Genomic DNA, 24,102 nt, shown 5'->3' on the forward strand with positions numbered 1-24,102 from the left:
CAATGGGCCCACCCCAGTCCACCTAGATCACCTAGTTAGCTTCCTTGACATTCCTTTCACAGCAGTTCTTGGCCCACCCTAGAATACAAGCAGATACATCACTCCTTAATCCCAACTCCTTTACCTAATTAGCCTACTAGATGTCCTTTCATAATAATACCTGGCCCATCCCAGGCTACTTACCCCCTCCTTAATCCTACCCAGATGCTTTCACCTCCCTTTTGTATATAAGCATCCGTCTCACCCCCATTAAGTAGCAGATTCACTAGGAACCCTGCCCACTTCTATTGGCATTACAATAAACCTCACCCCCCCAGACTAGAAGGTGAATTCATCCTAGGTGGCTACTGCCCCTTACCTGGAAATTTCAGTATTTCTAGCACCCCTAAACCACATGGGAGGGGCTGCATATCAACTGGGGAATGGCTAAACAAATTACATGTATGAATGTGATGGAATAAGACTATTTTGTCAAAAGAAATCATGAAGATTTCAGGGAAACCTGGAAAGATTTGTATGAAGTGATGCAGAATCAAGAGAGCAGGACAAGAGAACAATTAAAACAAGTAAACAAGTGAGGCACCTAGGCGGCACAATGGATAGAGCACTGGGCCTGCCATCAGTTCAAATTTGACCTTAGATACTTACTTAGCTGTGTTACCATGGGCAAGTCACTTAACTTGCATGAGCCTCAGTTTCCTCAACTGCAGAAGGAGGTTAATAATAGCAACTAACTCATAGGGTGAAATGAGATATTTGTAACTCACTTAGCAGTGCCTGGTACATAGGACATACTTAAATTTCCTTACTTCTTTCTTCCTCTTCCTTCCCCCCTCACAACGGATAATTGGAGGAGAAAAGATATGTTTGAAAATGAAAGTGAAACTATTTGAAAAAAAGGAGAGAAAAATGAGGAAAGAACTAGGAAGTGACACCTAAACTGGGTCCTAAAGAGACAGAAACAGACAGAGAGAGAACACCAAAGATAGAAAGATCAACTGGGGTCAGACAGTGGAAGTCACTTTCTCCTACAGATTTTAACTTGCCCAGGAGAGGTACACTGAAGGTGATGGGATCCTAATAAAGCTGCCCCCAGCCCCAATATTCTAACTTCATTATAGGCCTGGCCCTAGTGAACAGCAGCCCCCCCCCCCCAACTTATGCCTCACTGCTCACTGGAACAACAGGTGTGTCCATATGATGGGAACCTAGCTACTGCCTCTACCTGGTCACTGCCCCCAGACCCATTCCCACAGAAACAGGTGTGTTATTGTATTCAATCACAATCCTATCATCCATCTAGCACAAGACAGGACCACAATAGCTAGCCAGTTGGAGGGCAGAATGACCAGAATGATGGAACCCCTCCTCCATTACCTAATCCCTTAACAAACTCCTCCTGCCTTTTAATATTAATGATATTTCTCTATTCTATGTAAATTTCTGTTGTGTAATTGCATGTTTACCCTACAAAAATCTATCTGGCTTTCTCTAAAGTTGCTGGTTCCTCTTGGAATTTAGCCCGCTTCATGAAAGGCATCAATCTCAATAAATGCCTATACTTGGATTGGAGGTGGTCTGACTGAATTCTTTGAGATGGTTCCACCACCACACATCATGAAATCACAATTTTTGGGTGGGCAAAGCCCCCACCTCAAAAGTTTTTGGTGTCCCTGGGTTAAAACTGCAACAAAGGGATGGGAATGAATGAGAGGCCATCAGGAATGTGGGCTGGAACCAGAAGCAATGGAAGTACAAAATGAAGACTGAGGAATCAGAGAAGGGACAGTGGAGGGTAACTTAGTATCTCAGCAGGGGGAGTATCAAGAAGTAACAGGGAGCCATCAATGTCAATTGTGGATACAGGCCAAGAAAAGGCTACATATTAATGAACTTTGTATCCCTGATGTGTTTTCACACAGAACAAGCATTTAGTAAACATTCCCTTCATGGGATTTGGGGGGTTTAGAGAGAACTCAAACCTTCTGCCCTAAGCCTGCCAGAGACGACTCACTTCTGCCACCTTGGAGAGCCACGATTCTAATTCGAGCGCAATAAAGATACAGGAAAACAAGAACACAAGATCACAACTGAACTGGAAAGCATCACAACGGCTCTGCTGTGTGGATCAGTGTTGCTGACTAACAGGGTCCTTGGAAGCTCAACAATCTAGGAGGCTTCTCCACTTCAGTAGAGATGGTGGCCAGCAAAGTCACGAGGGATCCATGGGTTGATTTGTTTGAATAGCCCTTCTTGGTTCTGTTCTATGGGGAAGATGCTGAAAATTGACAAGGATGTTAAAAAAAAACCCAGAATATTAATAAAATATGATGCCCCACCCCTCTCCAGGAGAGCTAATAGGACTTTGTTTGCAGCCATCAATCTTTGAGAAATTCTCTTCTGAATTCAGGTCTCCAGCTGGTCTCAGCTTCATGAGATTCCCCTATTTCTCCACTCTCTACCAAATGATGTTAAAAGAGGGTCGTATAATGAATGAGAATTTCTCTCTCCAATCCTGCTAACTTGAAGAAGACGAAAGTGCAGCTCAATATAATGTTGTGGCATCTCTGTTTTTAAACAACTTAGGTCTCTAACAGTGTTCTACTCTTGCATCTTAGTGTCTCTGACGCCAATAAGGGCCAACAACCCTCAATGGATGGGACCATCGTGCTAACTCAGGACAAGCATCAGAACTTACTGGGATAGCCATTAGCTTGGAAAAGCAGCCTCTGAGAAAATAATATTCTTGCCGGAACTACTGGAGATTATATTTAGGGTTTTTCCCTCATCATTTTCAACTCTCCACGTCTAAGCAGCCTGCTTTTAACCTGGAAGCCACAAAGAGCCCTAAGCAGAGTCCTGCCACTTACCACCAGTGAGGCCTTGGTGATGCCACTTCCCAAGGTCAAGGCTTGGGTGAGTCTGTTTTGTCATCCAAGAAACAAGGGGCTTGGAGGAGACCCAGTAAACATTCCTTCCAGTTCAAAATCCCTTGAACGTTGGGAGTTCACCTAGTCTGACTCTTATTTATAGTCAAGAAAACTGACCAAGATGCCAGGTGGTGACACCTAATGGGTGTCAGGGACATCCAAACTACTGGGTTTTACAGTCAACTAAGATAGTCCCCATTCTTCCATAAAAAAAGCTTTTTTTTTTTTTAAAGAAATAGAACTTTTGTCCCTTATGAAAAACAGGAAACAATAACTACAAAAGTAATGTCTAGGGTAGGCCTTCCCCCTCCCTCATCTACCTGTCAATGATTAATGACATTTTTGCCTTGGCAGCAATTCTTTGACTGAGGGCAGAGGGAGGAAATTGGGAGGCATTAAGGCATTGATCCATCTCACCCCATTCAAATGATGAGGGGCTAGTTAAAGGAGGTTAGCTTCACTTCTGCCTAGTCAAGTCAAATATCAGTGACATTCCTGCTTCATGCATAGCTTCGCCAGTGGGGTGATCCTCCAAGAGCTTCCACTCTCCTTGAAGAATGTAACCTGTAGAATGTCTATTCTGATGGTGCCAAAGACAAGGAAGATTGATATGCTGACATATATGCATATGTATATAAATGTATGTGTATATGAGTGTATAAACATAGTGTGAGTGTGTGTGTGTGTGATTCCCTCTGCCCCTTTCCACCAAAAGACTCTCAAACACCTGCTGTCGGGCAGTCCTCACCTACCTGGACTCCTGGCACAATCCATACAGACGCAAGATCTAGTTTATCAATCAAATGAGATTATCTCTGTAAAGCAGGGAGCCCAGTTCCTGATGCATAGTAGATGTTCAAGGCATGCTCATTCCCTCCCCTCTGCTTTCAATTTTTGCTCTTTCTTTTTCTCCTCCTCATCCTCTCTCCTCAAAATCTTTCTACATTATAAGATTTATCTAGATAAAGCAGAGGGTTCTCAGCCTGTGGTCCACAGACTTGCTGGGGGGCTCTATGAATCAAGAGGGGAAAAAACCCTGTACCTCTATTTTCACTAATCTCTCAACTGAAATTTAGCATTTCCTTCAATTGTTTAACAACCTCATTCTGAGAAGGGGTCAAGGAGACAGAAAGACAGACAGACACAGACACAGACACACACACACACACACACACACACACACACTGAAGAAGTCCTAAGACTGAGTGAACCAGACCCACAGAGTGGATGAAGGCCCCAGGGTAGGGAGGGATGTCCCTTTCTCCAGTCTCCTTGTTTCAGATGAGAAAGCTAAGACAAGTTAAGCACCTTGCCAGAGCAGTGAAGGAGATGCCACACTCCTCTCATGGCACATTAAAATCCCTCCAAAGATATCTGGAGCAGGGTAGACAGAAAGCAATGGAGAACAAAGATCCTGCCATTTTGAAACGATGGTGCTTCAATTTATCGCTCTTAACACCCCCACCCATACTCTCCCCACCCCACCCCCAACAGAAAGTTATCTAATGGGTGGCATTTCCTCAGATCTCTCTAACCTATGTCCCTGCACACTAGTTTCTGCCACATTTCTTTAAGAATTCATGTCAATACATATAGATGCCATGATATGATAAAACTGGTGCCAGCCTTCAGGTCCCTAATCTCCCTGCTAGGCCATCCCTACCTAAAGAAGCGATCATTGGCCCAGCATTGGTTGATGGACATGCTCCTACTATGTACCAGCCATCTGGGACATGGCGGCTGCCAAGCCAGAGCTGGGCCACCTGGTCCTCCAAAGGCAGATTGTCCAGTGGAGTGCCCTGGAGCCCAGGTGCACAAGCAGGCTACAAGAGAGAAACAGTGCTTGGTGGAAAGAAGCTGACCAAGCTGTACAAGGAGACTGGTATCTGCTTTATCTCTACCAGTGAAAGGCCATAAGCCCCTCTGTGAGCAAAGAGAGGGTGGCAGGAGAAGATAAGGAGGTCTATGGGCGTGTGTGCCAAAATATCACTTCATTGCCCAAGTGACGAGTCTGACAGCTTCAAAGAAACCTACAGACTAGAAGAGTCAGCAGAACCAAGAGGAGAGGCTAGAAGCCGACAGAGAACACACAAGGCTCTTATTGAAATGTAAATCCTTGGGATTCGCAGGTTCTCTTTGGAATTCTGTTCCTTACTTTGCCTGTGATTGGTACTGTTTAAAAAGTCTAAAACATGTTTAAATTCAAAAGTAACGTCCCCATTGGAGTTATGCCCTGACAGGGCTCTGTATCCATGACCATGGATGATGGCTCCTGCATCTTCCGTTGGGCCGGATTCTTGATCAGCTCTGACAGGGGAGCTTTAGGCCTTATCTCGCTGGGACATGAAGCTCCGAGCCACCTTCCCAAGGCTCCTTGCCAAGCCGTGCCAGCTTTCTAGGGCTGCTATATATGTTGTCTTCCCTCAGCAGAATGTCAGCTCCTTGAGGGCAAGGACTGTCTTCCTTGCTGTTATTCCTATGTCCAGTGTTTAGCCTAGTACCTAACAAGGGTCATTGGGTACCTGGAGAGACGTGGCAGTGACTTCAGGGACTTGCAGGCCCCAAGCATGAGCCACCCACACAACCATTTCAATCCAAATAGAGGAGCCATCACCTGATAACACCTGAACCCAGAAATCACTGCATTCAAACTCTCTGTCCATAGGATCCAGGGCTGTCATCCAGTCCACAGCCCAGGAAAAGTTTCTCCACTACAACATGTGGTCACACATTCAGTCTTGGCCTAAACAACAGGGGTGAGTAGCAGGCCTGAGACAGCTGCTGGAGGTGTGCACAGCTCTGATAACCTGAGCACTAGGGGGGCTTAGTCCATACCTCTCCCCACTGCATTGTCATTCACGTGTCAGCCCTTCAAATACTGGAAGAATGCTACTATCCCCTCAAACCCACACGCCCAGGACTCTTGGCTTTAGGCAGAACCTTCCCACTTTTTCAAGCAGCCTCATTTGACAGGGACTCTAGGCCCTTCACCCTACTAGGTGCCCTCCTCTGGATGCTCCCCAGCTTAGCCTAAAACATGGTGCTCTGAACAGACCACCCCCCCACGCCCCATTCTAGGGCAGAAAAAGGCAGGCCCAGTTATCTCTTCCCCCGAGCCTGGACACCCTCTCTGTGGTCTGCTAGGGCAGGGTTCAGCTATGGGCCTAAGAACATTCCTGTGGCATTTTTCAAATGAATTGCTGCCTTATGCCTCTCACACCAAAACTTCTAACCCTGTGTGATCTGCGGCAAGTAAGGTAACCTCCTCAGGCCTCAGCCTCCCTCTGCACAAAGCAAGAGGTGTGCATGCACTCCAGGTCCACTGGCGTATGGAACAGAGCAGGAATGGGCACCCAGGCCAGGGCTTTCTCCATTCCCCCATGGGCATGGGCCAAGTGTGCAAAGTACAATGAAGAGGAATGGGCTTGATGACATCACAGAATACCTAACTGTCCACTGACTACCGTGGTTCATGTTCCTAATTTCCATTGGTAAAAGCAATGCAACCAATACAGAAGGAAGATGACCACTGAAAGCTTCATCTTCTGCGAGCTGGCAGTGGCACCTTTTATTAGGCGCCTACTGTGCGCCCTGGGCCCTGGCTCTGCTTTCTAAACCTAACCCTCTTTCTTGGTGACCCACTTAGCTCCCAGGGGCTGACAGAGCTCTATGCAGATGACTCCTGGATCTCTACGTCCAGCCCCAGTCTTTCCCCTGAGCTTCAGTCCCACAATGCCAACTATTAGCCTGTTGGACACCTCAAACTGGATGTCCCAGAGTCATCTCAAGCTCAACATGTCCAAAGCAGACTGCTCATACTCTCTCCCTTTCTAAAGCCCATCCTGGGTTGGGAATAGAAATATGATAAACCAATCCAGTCCCTTCCTCAATGGGCTTCTTCTAGTCAAGGAAACACAACTCATACAGGAATAGCTATGGTTCAAGAATGTGGCCCATAAGTAGTGTAGGCCTAATGCTGAGAGGTGTGTGGAAGTTGATTGGTTTCTGCCACTGAGTACAGGGAAGGCTTTTGGGAGGAGGTGACCCTTGAAGACAAAGGTTTGAGCAGAGAGATATGGGAGGGGGATGAGTTGGAAGGAGAGTACATTCTAGACCTGAAAGGACAACAAGAGTTAAGGCTTGTAGATGGGTGAAGGCCCAGTGAGAAGAGGATTGTGATAAGCCTAGTGTGGCTGAAACACCATTTGTCCTGGAGAGCTGCTCCAGATGTGGGATGGGTAGAAAGAAGGAGGGCCTTGAATATCCGGGCAAGTCTGAATAACAGCTCCTAAGTATGGAGTGCTCATCACCAGAGTTTATTTCCAAAACACACCTTCATTTCTCCACCATGCCAGGGAGCAGAGACGGTACCAACATTACCTTGGACTGTTTCCATGAGGCACCACCACATGTATTAGTGAATGTTGCTACTCTGATAAACATAAACAGAAAGGCTTGTCTTCACCTGCTATCAACATTCTCGCTCCCCCTCTCCAGCATCAATATTTAGTAGAATAAAGAAGCCTTTTGTAATCAGTCTTCGGCAGCATTATGAGAATCGTGCCCATGATCATTGGTTCACAGCAGATGCCTAAACTGGAGGGGATCTTAGAAGGAAGACGGGAGCAGTGAAGTGACTTATCCAGGGTCATACAACTGGAAGTGGGAGAGAGGATTCAAATTCAGGTCTTTGGATGCCAAATCCACTTCTCCAAGGCACCATGTGGCAGCTGGGGCGCAGGGAAAAATCCCTGCCCAGCCACCTGGGCATCCAAGGCTCTCCAAAGAATGTACTGCTCCCCCGGGGCAGGAGCTGGTTTCCCTTTGCTCTTGGGCTCCCCCACCCCATGTAAGCTCCCTGAGAGCAGGTCTGTTCACGTCATTGTTTGCTTCTCGGGGTCAGGAGTCGGTTTCCCTTTGTTCTTGGGCTCCCCCACCCCACGTAAGCTCCCTGAGGGCAGGGTCTCTTCCCTTTTGTCTCGGTATCTCCAGCTCGGAGAGTGTGTGCCTTTCTTTTTTTTTTTTTTAAACAACCACAAATGCTTGTTGGACGCAGCGCGCTAGACGGGAGTCACAAGGCCTGAATTCGAATCCCGGTTGGGCCTCTCATTCCCTGGGTGACCTTGGGCAAGTCAAGGTCCCTTCTCGCTCCAAAGCCAGGAGATTACGCCGGGACGCGGCCGCGGTGCCCGAGGGTTTCCTCCGAGGTCCGAGTGCAGGGGTAGGAGAAGGGGGAAGGGGCAGCGCGGACAGCGCCGAGTGAGAGGGCGGGCGCCCTAGGAGGGTGCCCCTCTTTGCCCCTCCCCCCTCCCTGGCCGTGCCCCTCCCCCCTCCCGGCCCTGCCCCTCCTCCCGGGGGCGGTACCTGCTTCCGCATGTTATTCATGACGCCCATGAAGCTCGCCAGCAGCTTGGCCTCCTCCCGGGCCGCGAGCTTTTTCTCGGTTTTCTTCTTGTTGCTTTTTTCCGCGCCGGACGCTGCCATCCTCCCTGGGCACACGCGCGGCACGACCCCGCGCGCACGCGCACACGCATCCACACGCACGCACACACACTCACACTCACCCGCGCAACCCCGGGAGCAGCAGATGGAACGCCCCGGGCCCTGTCCCCCGCCCCTCGGCCCGCCCTGGGGCCCCGCCCCCGCCCCCGGCCCGCCCCGGGGCCCCTCCCGCCCCCGCCCCTCGGAACGCGGCGGCCCGCTACGCTGGGCCGGCCGAACGCGAGCCCGGCCGCCGAGTCTGCGCACAGGGTCTGCCGGAGGGCCCGGGAGAGGAATAGGGGGGGGAGGGCCCGCCGCGCCCCACGTCACCGCCAGGCGCGCAAAGGCGCGCGGGCCTGGGCCGCCCGGGGCCCGTGGACCGGCACCCGCCTCCTCCCGGAGGGGAAACTGAGGCCGGGGGAAGGCCGCTGCGCCAGGGCCCCTGGAGAGAGCTGGAAGGGCCCTTGGAGGTCATCCGGCCCAACCCACCCCATTTATACACGGCGAGACTGAGGCCGGAGGCCACTGCACCAGAGCCCCTAGAAGGGCCCTTGGAGCTCATAAGTCCCTGAGTTAAAGAAAAATCCAGCGCATTTCCCATCAAGTGGCAAGGGTAGCTTCTCTGCCTGGAGGTGGAGAGGGAAGGGTGTAGAACTGGAGTCAAGGGGCCTCAAGCGGACTTACAATGACAACCACTCAAGTTCAGGGAAACAGAGTGGATCATCATTTTGTTTTGGATGGTGAGATGAAGGCAATCAGAGGGATCAGAAGATCTTGAGAAAGCTGAAGTATCCCAGGTGGGCTTTTTCTGAGCCAATGAAGCTTCTCTTGAGCTAACAACTTTCCAGGCTCCTTCCGGTCTAGTTAGAACCATGAGTAGCATGCCTAGCCCTAATGAATGTTGCTATGAATGTCATGTAGGGTGTAAGGTGAAAGACAGGGAATACAGGAATGGCTGGTAACTCTAAGGATTGATTCTCATGAAGGTTTTGGAATCAGAGTCAAGGTTCAAATCCTGCTTCTGATATTTAATGAGCCGTATAATCCTGGCCAAGTAACCTAGCCTCTCAAGTCATAGTATACTCATCTGTAGAATGGGAAAGTTGGACTCAAAACTGGGGGCCTTTCCAATCTAAATTTATGGCTGAATTTGCTGAGGGATCAGACTTTGATGCCATCTAAGGAAAAGCATTTTAACTCAAGCTTCCAGGAGGTGGGATGCCCTGCCTCTGAAGGGAGTTGACTCCTGCTCACAAGGTCAGCTCAGAGTTGGATGACCCTAGTTCAGGTTGACTGGAGGAGGAGAAGGCCCAAGAAACCCCTTCTAATCCTGAGATTCTGATTAGAACCAAAGACTTTGTGAAATTTACGAAATTCCTAAAGCTCCCGTGTTACCTGTGAAGGTTAGAACTGCAAGGCATGTGCACCTCCCCATCCCCACCCCAGCAAAAGAACTCCTTTCTTAATTTAAAGAAACATGTAAGTTTCTTAGTCACACCCTCTAGACAAAAGTTTCATATAGATAAACTCAAGGACCTCAGGGCCTAGTCTGTGCTCACAGTGTGTATGCAACCCCCCTCATAAAACTCTAACCCCCTCGAGGCCCTTGCAATACAAGAAATTATATTTTAAAATCTCTGGCTTTGTCCAGTGGGTAGCCAGCCTTAGCCAGAGCGGAGCTTGGTCACTAAGGCTGACTGAATAGTGGGATGGGGGAGCCGAAGGGGAGCCATGATCCAGCAGCCTTAATGGGGTGATACTATGCTCCTGTAAGCATGGACAGCTCCAGTCTTGTCCAACCCCATCCCTGGCTCTGGGCCTTTACAATAAACATTGTGTATTGGGCATCCTTCCTGATCGGACCCCCAGTTTTCCATAGCACCAGCACATCAAGTGTTTACAACTCAGGAGGAATATGAGGATGGTTGTAAAAGTTTCTGATGGATTGTCATGTCTGCCAAGCCTTATGGTGGAGAACTGGGAATACCAGTGTGTGCACCCCAAAAAACTGTGCAACAGATCCTTACTCAAATAATACTCAGAAGTTTCTCAAGGCAGGAAACAGAAAAAAAATGGTTTATCACAATCTCGAGAAAGGGCCACCCTCCTGACAAATGGTGAGGGAGGAGAAGCAATTTACAAAAGGAAATGGCAAAGTTATAAAGCCCTAATTTGGAATTCTCCCCCATCCCACTCCTGACCCTTTTCTTCCATTGGCTGGAAGTTAGGTGTACAATCTAAGCACAGCAATCTACCTCAAGCACTGGAACAAGGAAACAGTAGATCACCCAATGTACATTTGAGAAAGCACTTCTGTCCTTCTTTGGCATCTTTATGCTGAGGTGTCACTGAGGAGAGGGGTGACTCCCTACTGCTCTGAGTTTTGAGTCCTTATAAATCATGTGATTTCTGGTGAAGGGGAACTTGGGTCTGTTTCCCATGAAAAGCCTTACTAGATTTTAGAGTATAGTCTGAGAAGTTTTCACTTCTTTCACTCACTGGGTAGAAGTTAGGGAGACACAAAATTCAGCTTGATATGGAGAAAAGCTTCCTAACAATTAAAACCATCGAAAATGGTCTGCCTTGGGAAGTCATGGGGTCCTCCCACTGGAGATCTGCAGGCAAAGGTGAGGGATTTCTGGGAGCTCATTCTTGGGTAAGTACAGCCTGGCCTGGGCGGAAGACGCAGTCAATCAGAACTCCCTCGGGAGGAAACCTCTCCCTGCTGAAAATGTAAGCAAATGATACATCTTTCCTTGCCTATTATGTATCAAGCTCCACACTAGACTGCCAAGAGGATACAAGTGACAGACCAGTTGTGGAGCCCTTTGAGTCCCCTAAAGGAGATACTTTAAAACTTTGACTTGGATACCTCAAGGATCTGGGATTTTCTCCTTGTGAGTGCTCCCTTTAGTACACATTGGTAGATGTCCTGGTCCAGTGTTTCTGTAGACAATTTATTGCACTGTTAACCAAACTGGGTCAGAACTGACCTGAATCTCGAACTCCTGAGGTACAATCCTTTGCAGAGGGACAGACTCAAAGAGTCTAGAGCAGGGGTGGGGGAAAATCCTTTTATGAAGGAGATTTGTTCTGTGAAGTTTGGATTCAATCAAAGGGCCATGCTTGAGGACCTAGAGGGTCACAGGTTCCCCTTCTCTGGTCTAGAGACCTCCTCAGAAGAATTCAGTCAGAAATATAGGCTTTTAACCAACTCATAGTAATATTGTTCTCAATGTTGCCAATGTTGCATGATGCCCCTAATCCAAACTCCTAGGGAGCTCAGAGCTTTTTGTAGGGAGTGAGTCCCCTGGCTATAAGAAATTTTTCATGGATACATGTTTCCCAGAGTCTAGCCAAAGTGTTGAGAGTTGGCACCTAGCTCTACAAAAGCAGGTCTAATTTATTAATTTACAGAGTCAGCCAAGTGGTGAGTCAGACTCTCTTTCCCCCTCTTTTTTCTGTTGCATTCCCTCTGCAATCAAAGTCAAAGCTCAAGGATTCCAATGTCTCAGTCAGGAATCAGAGGCATCTTATCACACTTGGCTTCTCACCAGTCCCTGGGAAGGGAATGAAATTGGTGAAACGTAATAATAGCTAATATTTCCCGACACTTTACCTATGTTATCTCCTTTGTTGTTTACATTTGTTTTCTTGTCTCTGCTTCTTACAACAACTCTATTGGGTAGACGCTATTAGCATCCCCATTTATCAGATGGGGGAACTGAGCCATAGCCACTAGTGAGATTCCAACTTAAAGTCTTCCTGGCTCCTAGTCTGTCCATGTTTATCCCACTGTGCCAAGCTGCCTCTCATTGCTGACACCTCAGTGGTAGGACCTTCTCCGTATAAGGGAAAATGGGAAAGGCATCTTTGTTGGCTGCACCCTATTAATTGATCTTGCATAGCAGGTAGATAGCTGCCTAGGCAGTGAAGACCCATAAGCTACACCAGCATCTCTGCCAAGAATGAGATCTCAAAGAATCTGGCACGACTGGTAGGTGACTTAAGTAACAGCCACAAAACCTCAGGAACCATATCTGAAGACTTTGTCTCCTAAATCTGAAGCTATCCTGAGGCCTCAGTCACCTCAGAAGAAATCCTTCAAGAAATCTCATCAACATATATAGAATTTGTGTTTGGGTTTCTTCCTTTGTGTAGCTGCTGCCTTATTCCCACTATCGCCCTCTACTCATGTAGAGAAGCATTGGCTACTAAATAGTAGGATGATGTGGACCAGGGAAATCGATCGTTTCCCCTTGTAGGTTCAGAAACAAACAAACAAATCAAGTCATTAATTCAGACAAATGGATGTGTGACATTCCATCTCCTCTGGAAAACTCTTCCTCCTAATCTCTGCTTCCCTTCCATTTACTTATCTATATAACTTGTATGGGCCCAGTAGAATATAAATTCTTCAAAGTTAGGGACTAATATTTGTCTTACTATCACCAATGACTAGCGGTTTCCTCCATAGAGTAGGTGCTTAATAAATGTTTGTTGGATTAAAGTGATTGAAGAATGGCAGAACAAATTATCACACGTCAACAGAATTAAAAATGAGAAATTGGAAGCCTTGGGGTGGGAGGGAGGGAACCTTAAGAAATAATAATACTGGGCTAAGAGCATTTCTACCTCTATATACCGAAAATGAGTTGGAGAAGGAAATGGCAATCTATTCCAGTATCTTTGGCAAGAAAACCCCAAACGGGGTCACAAAGAGTTGGACAAGACTGAAAAAAAATCGAACAACAACAAATACACATAACAAAAACTACATGTAAATGGAAAGAAGAGATGTCAAGAGATGATGTTGGAGAAGTGTATTTTGGATATCAGTAGTTCTGATTATTTGGCTGTACTGGGTTGTGTTCCTTCGTTTTAATTTAGTTTGTCTTGTTGGGATTGTTAGATTGATAATATTTTTAAAAATAGAGTCAGTGGGATTTGTGGATACCATAGGAGGAGCCAGAGTTGGCTGAAGATCTGAGCTTAGGTGCCATTGCCAGAAGGAGGAAAACCGGGTCCAGGGGATGCAGGGGAGAGATTGGGGTCGTGTCAGGAAGTTGAGTTTGAAGTGAAGACTAGAAATCCAGGTGACAATATTAGGTATGGGAAACAAAGGAAGGAATTCAGTTTCCACTGGATTAAAGCTCCTCCCAGCTCTGAGCAATAGCAGAATGTAAGCCAGAGGTGACTGGTTCTAATCTGAAAGCAGAACCAGGTTTCTGACCAGGTAAAAGGTCAGAAGTTTGAACTCATGCTTAACTAGCTGTTTGAGGGGGAACCTATCAGGGAGAAGAGTATGAAGTTCAGGAGGTTGCATCTAGCCAATGGAGAGCAAGGCAGGAAATTCGAATCAGGAGGATTATAAAAAGGGCTTTTGTAATTATCTTAACGTGTGCTGAGCCTTTCACTAGGGGAAAAAGCCAAGTCACCTGTCATCTGGTGTGAAATAAAAATCTGTTTTTTTTTTTTTTCTAAATTCACTCATGGCCAGGTAGAATTTTTGGTAAGATGATTAGTTCTAACATATGAAACACATGAGCCTAAAGATCAGAAGAAAATGGGAAAGCAAAAAGACTTTCTGTTAGTAACAACCACAGGGTTGGGTTGCCAGGCTTTGTGTTCTAGGCACTTTCTGTAAGCAATTCTTTTCTATTTTGGACATGCAGACAATGCCGCCTTCCAGATTCATTGTAGGTCCTTCCTGGACCCCAGTGGGACTCTCTCTGGACTTGGTTTTTTTCTTTTTTTCCCTTTAATTTCTATCCCTTGATCTTTCAATAATATTTCTCAAATGAACCCTGAGATCACATTGGCAAATTAGCATCTAAGAACTCTGGCCCTAGAACCCAGATTTCCTGATTACAAAATTAATCCTCCTGCAATACAGCCCTGCTTCTGTTAATTCCCCAATACGTGCAGCTTAGTGTGGTGGCAAGAACACTGGATTCAATCAGAGGACCTGGCTTTAAAGCCTGGGGTTGCTAATCACTATCTGTGTACCCACAGCAAGTCAACTTGGGACAGGCATCACGCTCTTTGCCTGAGGTGCAGTTTGTGGTCCTTGTCACTCGCGCAAAAATAACTAGTTATTGAATTTTCAAAAGGCCAGAGCTGAGTCATAGAGTTAAGTTCAAGATTCAGAAGTAAGATGGAACTTAGTATTCTCTCATTCTACCCCTCGCCTGCCCAGCTCCCCCAGCTTGGTGACTGAGAGCAAAGGACCCAGGCCTTAAAGGCAGAAACCTGAAGGGATAATAACAGTGCTGCTGCATTTGGCTGCATTAACAGACAACAGATCCCTTCAGGAAGATATGGAAAAGGCCTTTTTACGTAGCAGAAAACACCTAGAACAAAAGGTTCCTTCCTTTTGTCTCCTCACACTTTGAAATTCAACTCAAATGATGCTTTCTCTAAGTAAAGGCATGAAGGGGGGGCAGAGGTTGGGGGAGAGACAGGGACACAAAAACAGAGAAACAGGGCAACATTTTCCAACCAGGTAGGATCATAAAGTACATGGAAGGGGTATAAGCAACCAGTCAGCTGTGTAGGGTTTTGAGGGAGAGTTGGATGGTAATTCTGCGGCTTCTACCCAAAAGGAGTCCCTATTAGAATATAGCTGACCAAGCATGGAGGTTTGACCACCTCCAAGGAAGGGAAATCCATGGGTCTTGAGGGAGCCCACTCCCCTCTAGGACAATTCTCTTTGGAAGGTGGTTTTTCCTTATATCAGGCTTCAGTTTGTCTATGAATGCTAAGTGCTGAGTTTAAGTTGAGACAGAGGAAAAGAAATGTTTTCTTATTGCCCCTTCCTGGGAATGTTGCATCTCTAGATGTAAATGAAGGAGGTTGGTTTTTGGGTTTTTTTGCATTCAATCAAACAAACCTTTATTAAGTGCCTACTATGTGCTAGGAATTGTGGCATGCATTGTAGATAACAGTGACAAAAATGAGTTATTATTCCCCTTGAGGACCTTACGTTATCCTGGGGAGCTATACTTTGCACCCAGGTAAGTAAACACAGAGGCTGTGCAAAGTCACATAAAAGGCATTTTGATAGGGAGAACGTACTAATGTAGTAACTGGGAGGGGAGGGGGGTCCAGAGAGGAGGTTGGAACTCTGCTCTCAATCAGCAGCCTAGTGTTTTCTTGTCTTTGGCCCCGCCTCTTAAAAGTGAAGGGTCCCAAGACCCAATTAATGGAGAGTCCAAAGGAGTTGGCTTCCAGTTCCAGGAAGTTTTAGTGTAGTTGTGTCAAGAAAGAATGCTCTTTTGGAATCTTTCCGAGGGACTGTAATTTCCCACTGATTGTCCCAGTGATGGGGATAGCATCTTGGCTTTAGCATGGGAACTTTTTTTTGTCTAAAATTAATTTAAATTTGTTTTGAAGATGACAATAATCTCTCCCAAGCTTACTTTAGCTGCCATTTATGGAGAAATAAAGTAGATAAAGTACAGATCAATCCTCTTAAGGCTAAATTGACTCCAGGAGGAGAGGAGGGTCTGACAGTTAGACTGTGATGGGGAGTTTCAACTTTGATTTGAGAGGCAATTGACTTGACTGACAAATTATTTTTATCTCGGGAAAGTTTAAATGTAGGACATTAGATTATTCCTGGTGGGATGCGTCCATAAAAACCTCTCCCACCTCTCTGTCATTTTATGGCACTCTAATGGACTGTGATTAGGAGTGGGGGACGGTAGAATCGGCAACCTTGCCTGTTTTTCTCTTACTTAGTGACAATCTCTTTTGATTTCTTTGGGTCGTGAGGGAAAGTGCCGAATGGTTTCAGCAATGACTTTCTCTTTGGTAACTATGCTGTTTTCTTGTTCGAGATAGCCTGTGGATCCCCAGTAGAGCCAGCTATCACTAAACCACTTCGAACAGGACTGCTTGGGAAAGGTCCTTGAAAAGACCCAGCTTGGCTTTGGGTAGAACCAGTGAACTTGTGGCATCAATATCCCCAGCTCATTATCTAGGACAGTTTGGGGCATTTGATCTTAGCATTTACTTTGAGATTGTAAGAATGTGACAGAGTTCAAAGGTTTTTGTTTGTCTGGTAAGCCACGATATTTTCTTGTCTATGATATGTAAATACTGAGAAAAGGTAGTTTCTGTGACACAACAGCATTGATTATAGACAGATATTTGTGTCCCCTGGGTCCTTAAAACTTGGTTCCAGTTATATTTGATCATAAAACAGAAACAAAACTTATTTTTTGCCTCCACTCTGATCCCTGTGTATGAGTGCCCTTTATCATGTAAGAAGTGAATATTTTTCTATTGAATTTTATGACTAATTAATTGTATTAGGAACAGGCAAAAATCAAATCAGACAGTAAAAGAAATTTTAATTTTGGGCTAAATATACACATATTTGCTCACTGTGATTCTCCCTTTTGGCAAGTTAGGTGATATGGAAATTGTTGCCACTTGGACCAAGATTAGGGTGACCCGAGTCATCCCAAATCCCAACTTCCATTGTGTTAACCTATCAGAGTTGATTGGCATCCATCAGGAACACTTCCTCTTTGAAGGGCATATAAACTATGAAGGGCACTGCCATTGGGGGTCTTTGGTCTAAGCAAGACAGACAAATGACCATCTTTTTATTAATATACTGGCCTCATTAATAAAATGATTAAATTACCCAGACACCATGACTCTTGAACCTTTTTAACTGCCACAGTGAGCAACAGAAAGGGAGAGGCATCCATGATCAGAAATAGGACTTTTGAATTATGTGTATGTTACAGAAAACCATCAATCAGTCAATCAGCAAACATTTACTAAATGCTTTCTATGTGCCGGCATCATGCTCATACATTCCTTTTTAAAAATTCATACATAAATGGTATTTTGACTTTCAATGATAAGTACAGCTTTTCAAATATATGAACAAAAGCATTAGGAAGGAAAAATGAGCAATGCAAACTGAAACAAACAGAAAAGGAACGACAGACTGTCAACAATCGTACATGTTCCTGTAACTTACTGATCATTTATGAAACCTCAAGAGATGCAGATATTGACTCTGACACACCACTAGCATACACATGTTCTCATTTTCCTAATTATGTTTGACCTTAGAAAAATAATGATAAAAACGAACGATTCTATCTCATGCTAACATTTGCGAGATGCTTTGCCTAATTGTCTTGGTTGAACCGCCTCTGCTGTGTGTCTAATAGGAATCCAGTTTTAATGAGCTGGCAGTAGGCCATGCAGGTAGGGTGGTCTTTGTTTCTACCTTCTCTCCAAGACTTTTGCATTTTACTAAAGGGACAACTTTTGTGACCTCCCTCTTGTAGACAATACGTCTGGCGATTACCTTTCCTTCATTTTGCGATTTGTATTTTTCAGACAGGCTCTCCTTCTTCAGCCCAGGCTGGCAGTGTGGGAGCCCCAGCCCCACCACAGATCAGTGGTAGTTTGGACCTGCTCTCTTTCCGAGCTGGGTCGGATGGCTCTTCCTCAGGCAGCTGCTGTTTCCTTCCTTCTCCATCCCAGGTTCAGCACAGTCATGTCTAACTCCCGGCAGCAGCTCAGAGCTCCTGAGCTGCAGAGACCTGTTGGCCTCCCCCGTCCAGGCCATAGGAGTTACAGGTGTGGGCCACTTTGTGTGACTCCTTACCAAAACAAGGGTTTGGACATTGCACAGCTTGTAATTGGTGTCCAAACAATATTTGTGGAGGGGAATTGAATTTTAAAGGTTTTTTCTTTTTTTCAAGTGGCTAAAAATCAAGTCATTGATTTCACATGATCACGTGAGAGCATGGTCATGTTACCTCCCAGAGCCTCAGTTTCCTCATCTGTAAAATGGAGACAATGTTTGTACTGCCCAAACCCCAGGGGGGCTGTGAGGTCTGCAGACCTTGGAACACAATGCAAATATAAGTTCTGGCTATTTTTATTATCACTCCTTCCTTTATGGGGTCCCCTGTGGCACATTCATGGGAAGAGAACAGACAGTGATGTTCATCATTGTAGGAAATGTTTAGATTGAGAAGTTCACAGACATTGGTGTATTTGACTGTCATTGCTGTTTTCTTAGATCTGCACATAGGATTTCAACAGTGTAGGAAATGCCTGTTATAGAGTCATTAATTGGGATGGATCAATAATTCTTCTCATTGACTAAGGTAACTGAGAGGCTATATGACTTCCCAGGGGGCTCACTTACACACAAAGAAGGACCTGGAGCCAGGTCTTCCTGATACCAAATCTGGCCTTCTGGTCACTGTACCACCTTACTTCTCCTTAGTACACTATTATCAATGACAATTTATTTTATTCAACTAATTTCTCCTTAGATTAGTCTTAAATGTCTCCAAAGGGCAAAACTGAGCTCAATGAATAGAATACATTTATTCTTTTGGGGGAGGGGAGCTTAGGGGTTCAGTCCTGTGATTTCATCAATGTGAAGAACTCCCTCCCCCAATACAGAGCAGCCACCTGGCTGTAATAGATCATTTTGGAGGGTTTCCTGGGGCATTGAGACATTAGGTGACTTGTCCAGGGTTGCACAATCAGGAAAGATGTGTCAGAGGCAGGCCTGGTACTCAGGACTTCCTGATTCCAAGGGCAGAGCTCTACTCTGCCTCAGGTAGAATAATGATAACAGTAAGTAATAATGATGATAAACATTTGGATAGCACTTTAAAGTTTGCAGAGTGCTTTACAGCTATGCCATTTTTCCTCTCAGTAACCCCAGGAAAGGGGTTTACAAAACACTTCACTTATCTATAAACACGTTTAATAACTGGTTCTGGTAATCACAGCTGAGCTTTGATGTAAAGATTGATATCCAGACAATCTGAGCTCCCCAAAAGAAGGCTGGGCTGTCTTGGGAGGCAGCTTCAGCGTGCCAGACAATGTGCCAGGATTGCTGTAGTGGGAATTCCTGTCTCCATGTGGGTTGAACTACATGACGTTGGAAGTCCTTCCAGCCCTGAGAGCCTGAGAATCATAGGATTCTCCCTTTTGATCTCAGGAAAGCCCAAGTAGGTGTCTCCTGCAGGGGACTGTTGGACTACAGAGCAGAGGGAAGAAGGGCCTTTCTTCCCTCACTTCTTTTCCCCAATTCTCCGCCGATGGCAAAAAAGTGAGCTGGGAACCAAGCTCATGACTGCGTGGCCTCTCTGCTAAATGTCTCATAGCATCTTCTACACAAAGAAGCTAGAATAGTCCCAAGTGAATGTAGCCCCAGGAAGTAGCCACTCTTTGTAAGCATTTCAAGGTTAGACAATACCTTTGCATTTATTATCTTATCGGAACCTCAAACCATTACTCCCATTTTATAGAAGGGACACCTGAGCTTCAGAGAGATGAAATGATCTGCCCAGGGCCACCCAACCAGTAAGTGTCTGGGGTAGGAATTGATGGCAAAGCTCGTGGTGAAGCCCAGGGAACCCATCTCCAAGTTCTTGCCACTTGCCTTGCGGTCTCAGTTCTGAAGCTCTGGGCCTGTAATTCTACATGGTCACGTTCCCGCCTCACATCCCAGCCCTCACCTCAGAGAACACAGCATGCTGCTCCCTTCCCCACTCTCGCCCCTCCAGCTGTCCTCACCCACCTCCCATGCGTTCATTCCTCTTTGCTGCCCGTTATAGGATTGGGGAAGACAATAAGGAGCGGTAATTCTCCGACTGAGTGCCCATGCTGCATTGCTGCTGACCCATGCGGGTAGTGCCCAGTGGCTGGGACTGTGTTTGGACTTACCAGGGCCTCATCTCTGATCCCCTGTTGGACTAGACTCCCTCTCCCATTGCCTGTGCATTTAGAACTCTACCAATTACCTCTCCGACCTCCTGCCTTAATTAGTTGGGAAAATGTTGGACTTAGAGTCAGAGGAGATGTGATATCAAGTTCTACCCCTGATGCTTCCTGTGGGACTTTGAGCCAATTAATTAAGCTCTCTGAGATTCATTTTCCTCACCTGCAAAATGGGAGTAAATTATAAGCTATTGGGAGGAATAAATGAGATGATGAGGCTAGCTATTATTATATATTGGCTTCTGTTCTGACCTTGGCCTGTCCCTATAATAAGTCACTCACTTGAGCCAGCTCTGACTAGCTTGTGAGAGGTAATGTTTAAATGTTCAGTGTGACCATTTGCAGCTCAGAAATCAACAAAATGCTACATATTGGGGTTTGATTGACCATTTTGTGGATTGCCTAGGCTTCAGAAAGTGATAGAGAAAATATTAATGCTGCAGATTAAGTTAAAAAGTGTGTGATGCATACATTCCACCCTGCCCCCATCCCCAGATCTGACTGTTAAACATCTCCCAGAACACCTTTGCTTTCAGTCCTTGGGTCCATCCTGCCTTGCCTCCCAGTCTTGGCTCCACTTTGTAGACTTACATGCATGCATGTCTATTCTTTGGATTCATGATCCCTGGACAGTGTATCTATTTTTAAGAACTCCCCCCACCCTCTCCCCCCAGCCCCTCACATCAGCCTAGATCCTTGGCCTTCCTCACTCTGGTTTGCTGCATGAGTCCAATTATGAACAATATGAGGAAATCACCCCCAAGTTTCCTTGTCTTAAGGGGTTCTGCTCTGTTCAAATGTACTTTTAAAATTTCACTTTCAAAATGACCCCTTTAAGAAGCAATCTCCAATAAAAAGCAAAAGCAGGTTGTAAAATACTCAAGCCCTGCTGAGATTTATAAATAAACTCATTTTGTTCAATAGGTTTATTTACCCTCTTGTCAAGACAATTAGCTCTGTAGCCACTGGTTAAGGGCTCTCAACCACTCCATGTTCATTCACTCCTTATTATGGCTACATTGGATAGAGCCCAATATCCCATCTCAAACTTGTAGCCAGGAGCTCTACAAACATGGACCTCTGAAAGCTGGCTTCAAGGCCCATTTGGGGCCAGGCTTTACCTAAAATCACAACCCATGACTCTCTAAAATGTCTGACTTTTATCAGATCAAACCATAGGGCACATTAATTCCAAGCAAAACACATTGAAATTGAATAGAATAGCAAAGGAAGGAAAAAGAAAAATCACTTCCTAGACACAGGGAGCACACTCTCCCACAGGTTCCCATGCCACTAGTAACCAGAGAAAATAGTAAGGGAGCATCATGGGAGAGAAACAGATGGAACCTGGACGGCCCTTGGGCCTAGGGTTGTTTCCCAGGTAAAACACTTCTTATTTGCTGCCTTCCCAAAGGCTGCTCATCTGGTGACATCCTTGACTGGGCAGCTTTCTTCCCTGAGTTGCAAGCTGCCATTGTCACTTGCTGCTTCCCCATGGAAGTCCAGTTGTTAGGTGGACTTTCCAGGGATGACAGCTCTTTTGGTCCATAGAAAAGGTCCTCCAAATGAATTTGATGTAAAGACCCTTGTTGTGCTGGCTGGGTGTGGCTATGGACCTGACTGAAGACAAAAACCCCCAATAAATCTTACATAACCCTAAGCTTCTTCAGCCCTTCTCTGAGATCTTTCAGAGATTATGAAGAGCTTTGTAATTATAGCTTCCGTAGGTGGGGCTCATCTGTGTCCGGTAACTGACTTCTTCCAGGCCAATGCACTCACTTATCTTTTCTTCATTTATCTTGGGTTTCAACTTATTAACCACTTTTATGTCATGCTTGCAGATCTGAAAATCATTGTCCCTGATGGAAGCTAAATGGCTCTGCCTTCTTGATGTTATTCATTATCACGATCTTATCTAACTCTAGCTGCAGCTCTTGGCCCTCATAGCATGACAAAGCCCCTTCCTTCCTTCTTAGCATTTAGTGTCAGACCCAGCTTGCTCTGGGCTTTAATACTCTCAGTATTATTGTCACAGCAGCTCTTTTGTGCTAGTCCTCAGGGACCTACCCTTATTTTCATCTACTATAAATGTCCTTCAAAAATGTGAATTGGAAAACAAAAGAAAAGATCTGGAAGCTAAGGGTGTGCCCAGAAATTAGAGAATGTTGGGGAAAAAATAGCATGATGTAAATGGAATGGAATATTATTGCCCCTTAAAAATAACAAAAGAGAGACTTTCAGAGGATCCTGCGATGTCTGAACAGATGCAGGAATAAAACCAGGGGAACAATTAATACAGTGATAACCATAGTGTACGAAATATCAAGATTTAAAGATTGAAGAACCCCAATGAAAGCAATGATGATCCAGCTCTCTGGAGGACCTAAGATGAAGCATTGTTACTCACCTCCTAACAGAGGGAGTCATGCATTTTTGACATGGCCACCATAGATGTTTCTTTTGCTTGACTGTGGTTATTTGGATATAAGGGGTTTTTCTTTCCTTCTGTTTTTCAGTTGAAGAGAGGTTGGGGAGGGGAGTAGAGATTTTGGTAATACCAAAAATGAAAGAAAAAAAAGAAGACCATCGAAATATTTTTAAAATGCACAGAGAGAGAAAGAAAGAAGTTCAGAAGAAAGCACTGATGAGCAGGAAAGTTTTGAAAGTAATGGGCTGAATTGGGTTTTTTTGCTTTTTTTCACTTTTTGGAGGGGAGAAGGCAGGGCAATTGGGGTTAAGTGACTTGCCCAAGGTCACACAGCTAGTAAGTGTTAAGTGTCTGAGTCCAAATTTGAACTCAGGTCCTCCTGATTCCAGGGCTGGTGCTCTGTTCACTGCACCACCTAGCCGCCCCAGGTCAAATTTCTTACGAAGTTTTTTTTAAAAAACAAGGGGCAGGGAACAGGTTCCGCGTCATGTCAGTTTTCTTTTTGTATTCTGTTGTGTATATGGAAGAGCTTATCTTGGTGTTTCATAAATTCAGAATTTTTAAAATCTAAATTAAAAAAAAAAGAGCGTAAGTGTGATTTGATTGATTGAATTTCCTCTACTCAAACTGATTATTGGATATTCCTTGAAATCAATATGCCATTTCCTGTTTCCCAAACATTTATTTTAATTGGTTCCCCATGCTTGGAATGCAATGACTTTTCAATTCTGGCTCTGAATCTTCGGCTTCCATTAAGACTCGATTCAGTTGCCCCCACAATAGGGAAGCCTTCCCTCTTCCTCCTTGGCCCACTCCTACACCCCCAGTGGGCAGGGTCCTCTCCTTCCTCAGTCTAGTTGGGCTCTGACTCTGGTTAGGCTATAATTATTTAGGCATTAGCTATGCTTCTCAAGTAGGACATAAGCTTCTTGAGGTCCAGGGCTTTGTTTTTGTCTGTGTTTAGTTGATGTGCCCAGTACAACGCCTGGTACAGTGCTGTGCATACAGTAGGTAATTAGTGTATAATTGTTTAGTTCAACAACACTCCTCTTTTTTTCTTCTACATCATTATCATTTATGTCTATGTTATCAAAATCTTTTCCTTGAGAGTATCCCTTCCCTCTTGGACTGATCTCCCTTGTAGAATTTTAGGATAAGAGATCCTGTGTATTCTTTCTCTTAATTCTTTGAAATTCTGTCTCCAGGTCTAGGTTATGCTCCTGACCTGCTGGACATACCTTTCCTTATTCTATTATGTGCTTCTAGGTCTGGCGGACATTTCTTCCTACCTTTCCCATATTCTTGTTCTTCAGCATTTTATTGACCAGAACCAAATCTGGAATCACATAAGAAAGTTGTTCTACATTATAACTTTCCTTTAAAGTAAATGCAAGTATAGTAGCAGTTGGTTTGGACCTTTGATTTAATCAGTCATGAGAATTCGCCAGAAAGTGACTCCTTTGACAACTGTTCTGCAATATG

General features: G+C 45.3%; 1 protein-coding gene and 1 long non-coding RNA gene across 3 annotated transcripts in view; one reads left to right on the top strand and one right to left on the bottom strand.

Annotated features, from left to right (window-relative positions):
* The window catches only part of KLHL7 (kelch like family member 7), a 53,782-nt gene extending 45,218 nt beyond the window's left edge, over window positions 1–8,564 (bottom strand). The window contains exon 1 of the mRNA XM_069088724.1: window positions 8,295–8,564. Coding sequence (XP_068944825.1) covers window positions 8,295–8,414 — 120 coding nt within the window. The 5' untranslated portion in view covers window positions 8,415–8,564. The remainder of the gene's footprint in view (window positions 1–8,294) is intronic.
* Window positions 8,565–8,740: 176 nt separating this feature from the next.
* The window catches only part of LOC138161791 (uncharacterized), a 36,466-nt gene continuing 21,104 nt past the window's right edge, over window positions 8,741–24,102 (top strand). For both annotated transcript variants that reach the window (XR_011168467.1, XR_011168466.1), the window contains exon 1: window positions 8,741–9,208. This is a non-coding gene — a long non-coding RNA (uncharacterized lncRNA). The remainder of the gene's footprint in view (window positions 9,209–24,102) is intronic.

Source organism: Petaurus breviceps, unplaced genomic scaffold, assembly GCF_028583685.1.
Source record: "Petaurus breviceps papuanus isolate PSGF00001 unplaced genomic scaffold, PetGlider_PUasm1.0 185, whole genome shotgun sequence".
Lineage (NCBI taxonomy): Eukaryota > Metazoa > Chordata > Mammalia > Diprotodontia > Petauridae > Petaurus > Petaurus breviceps.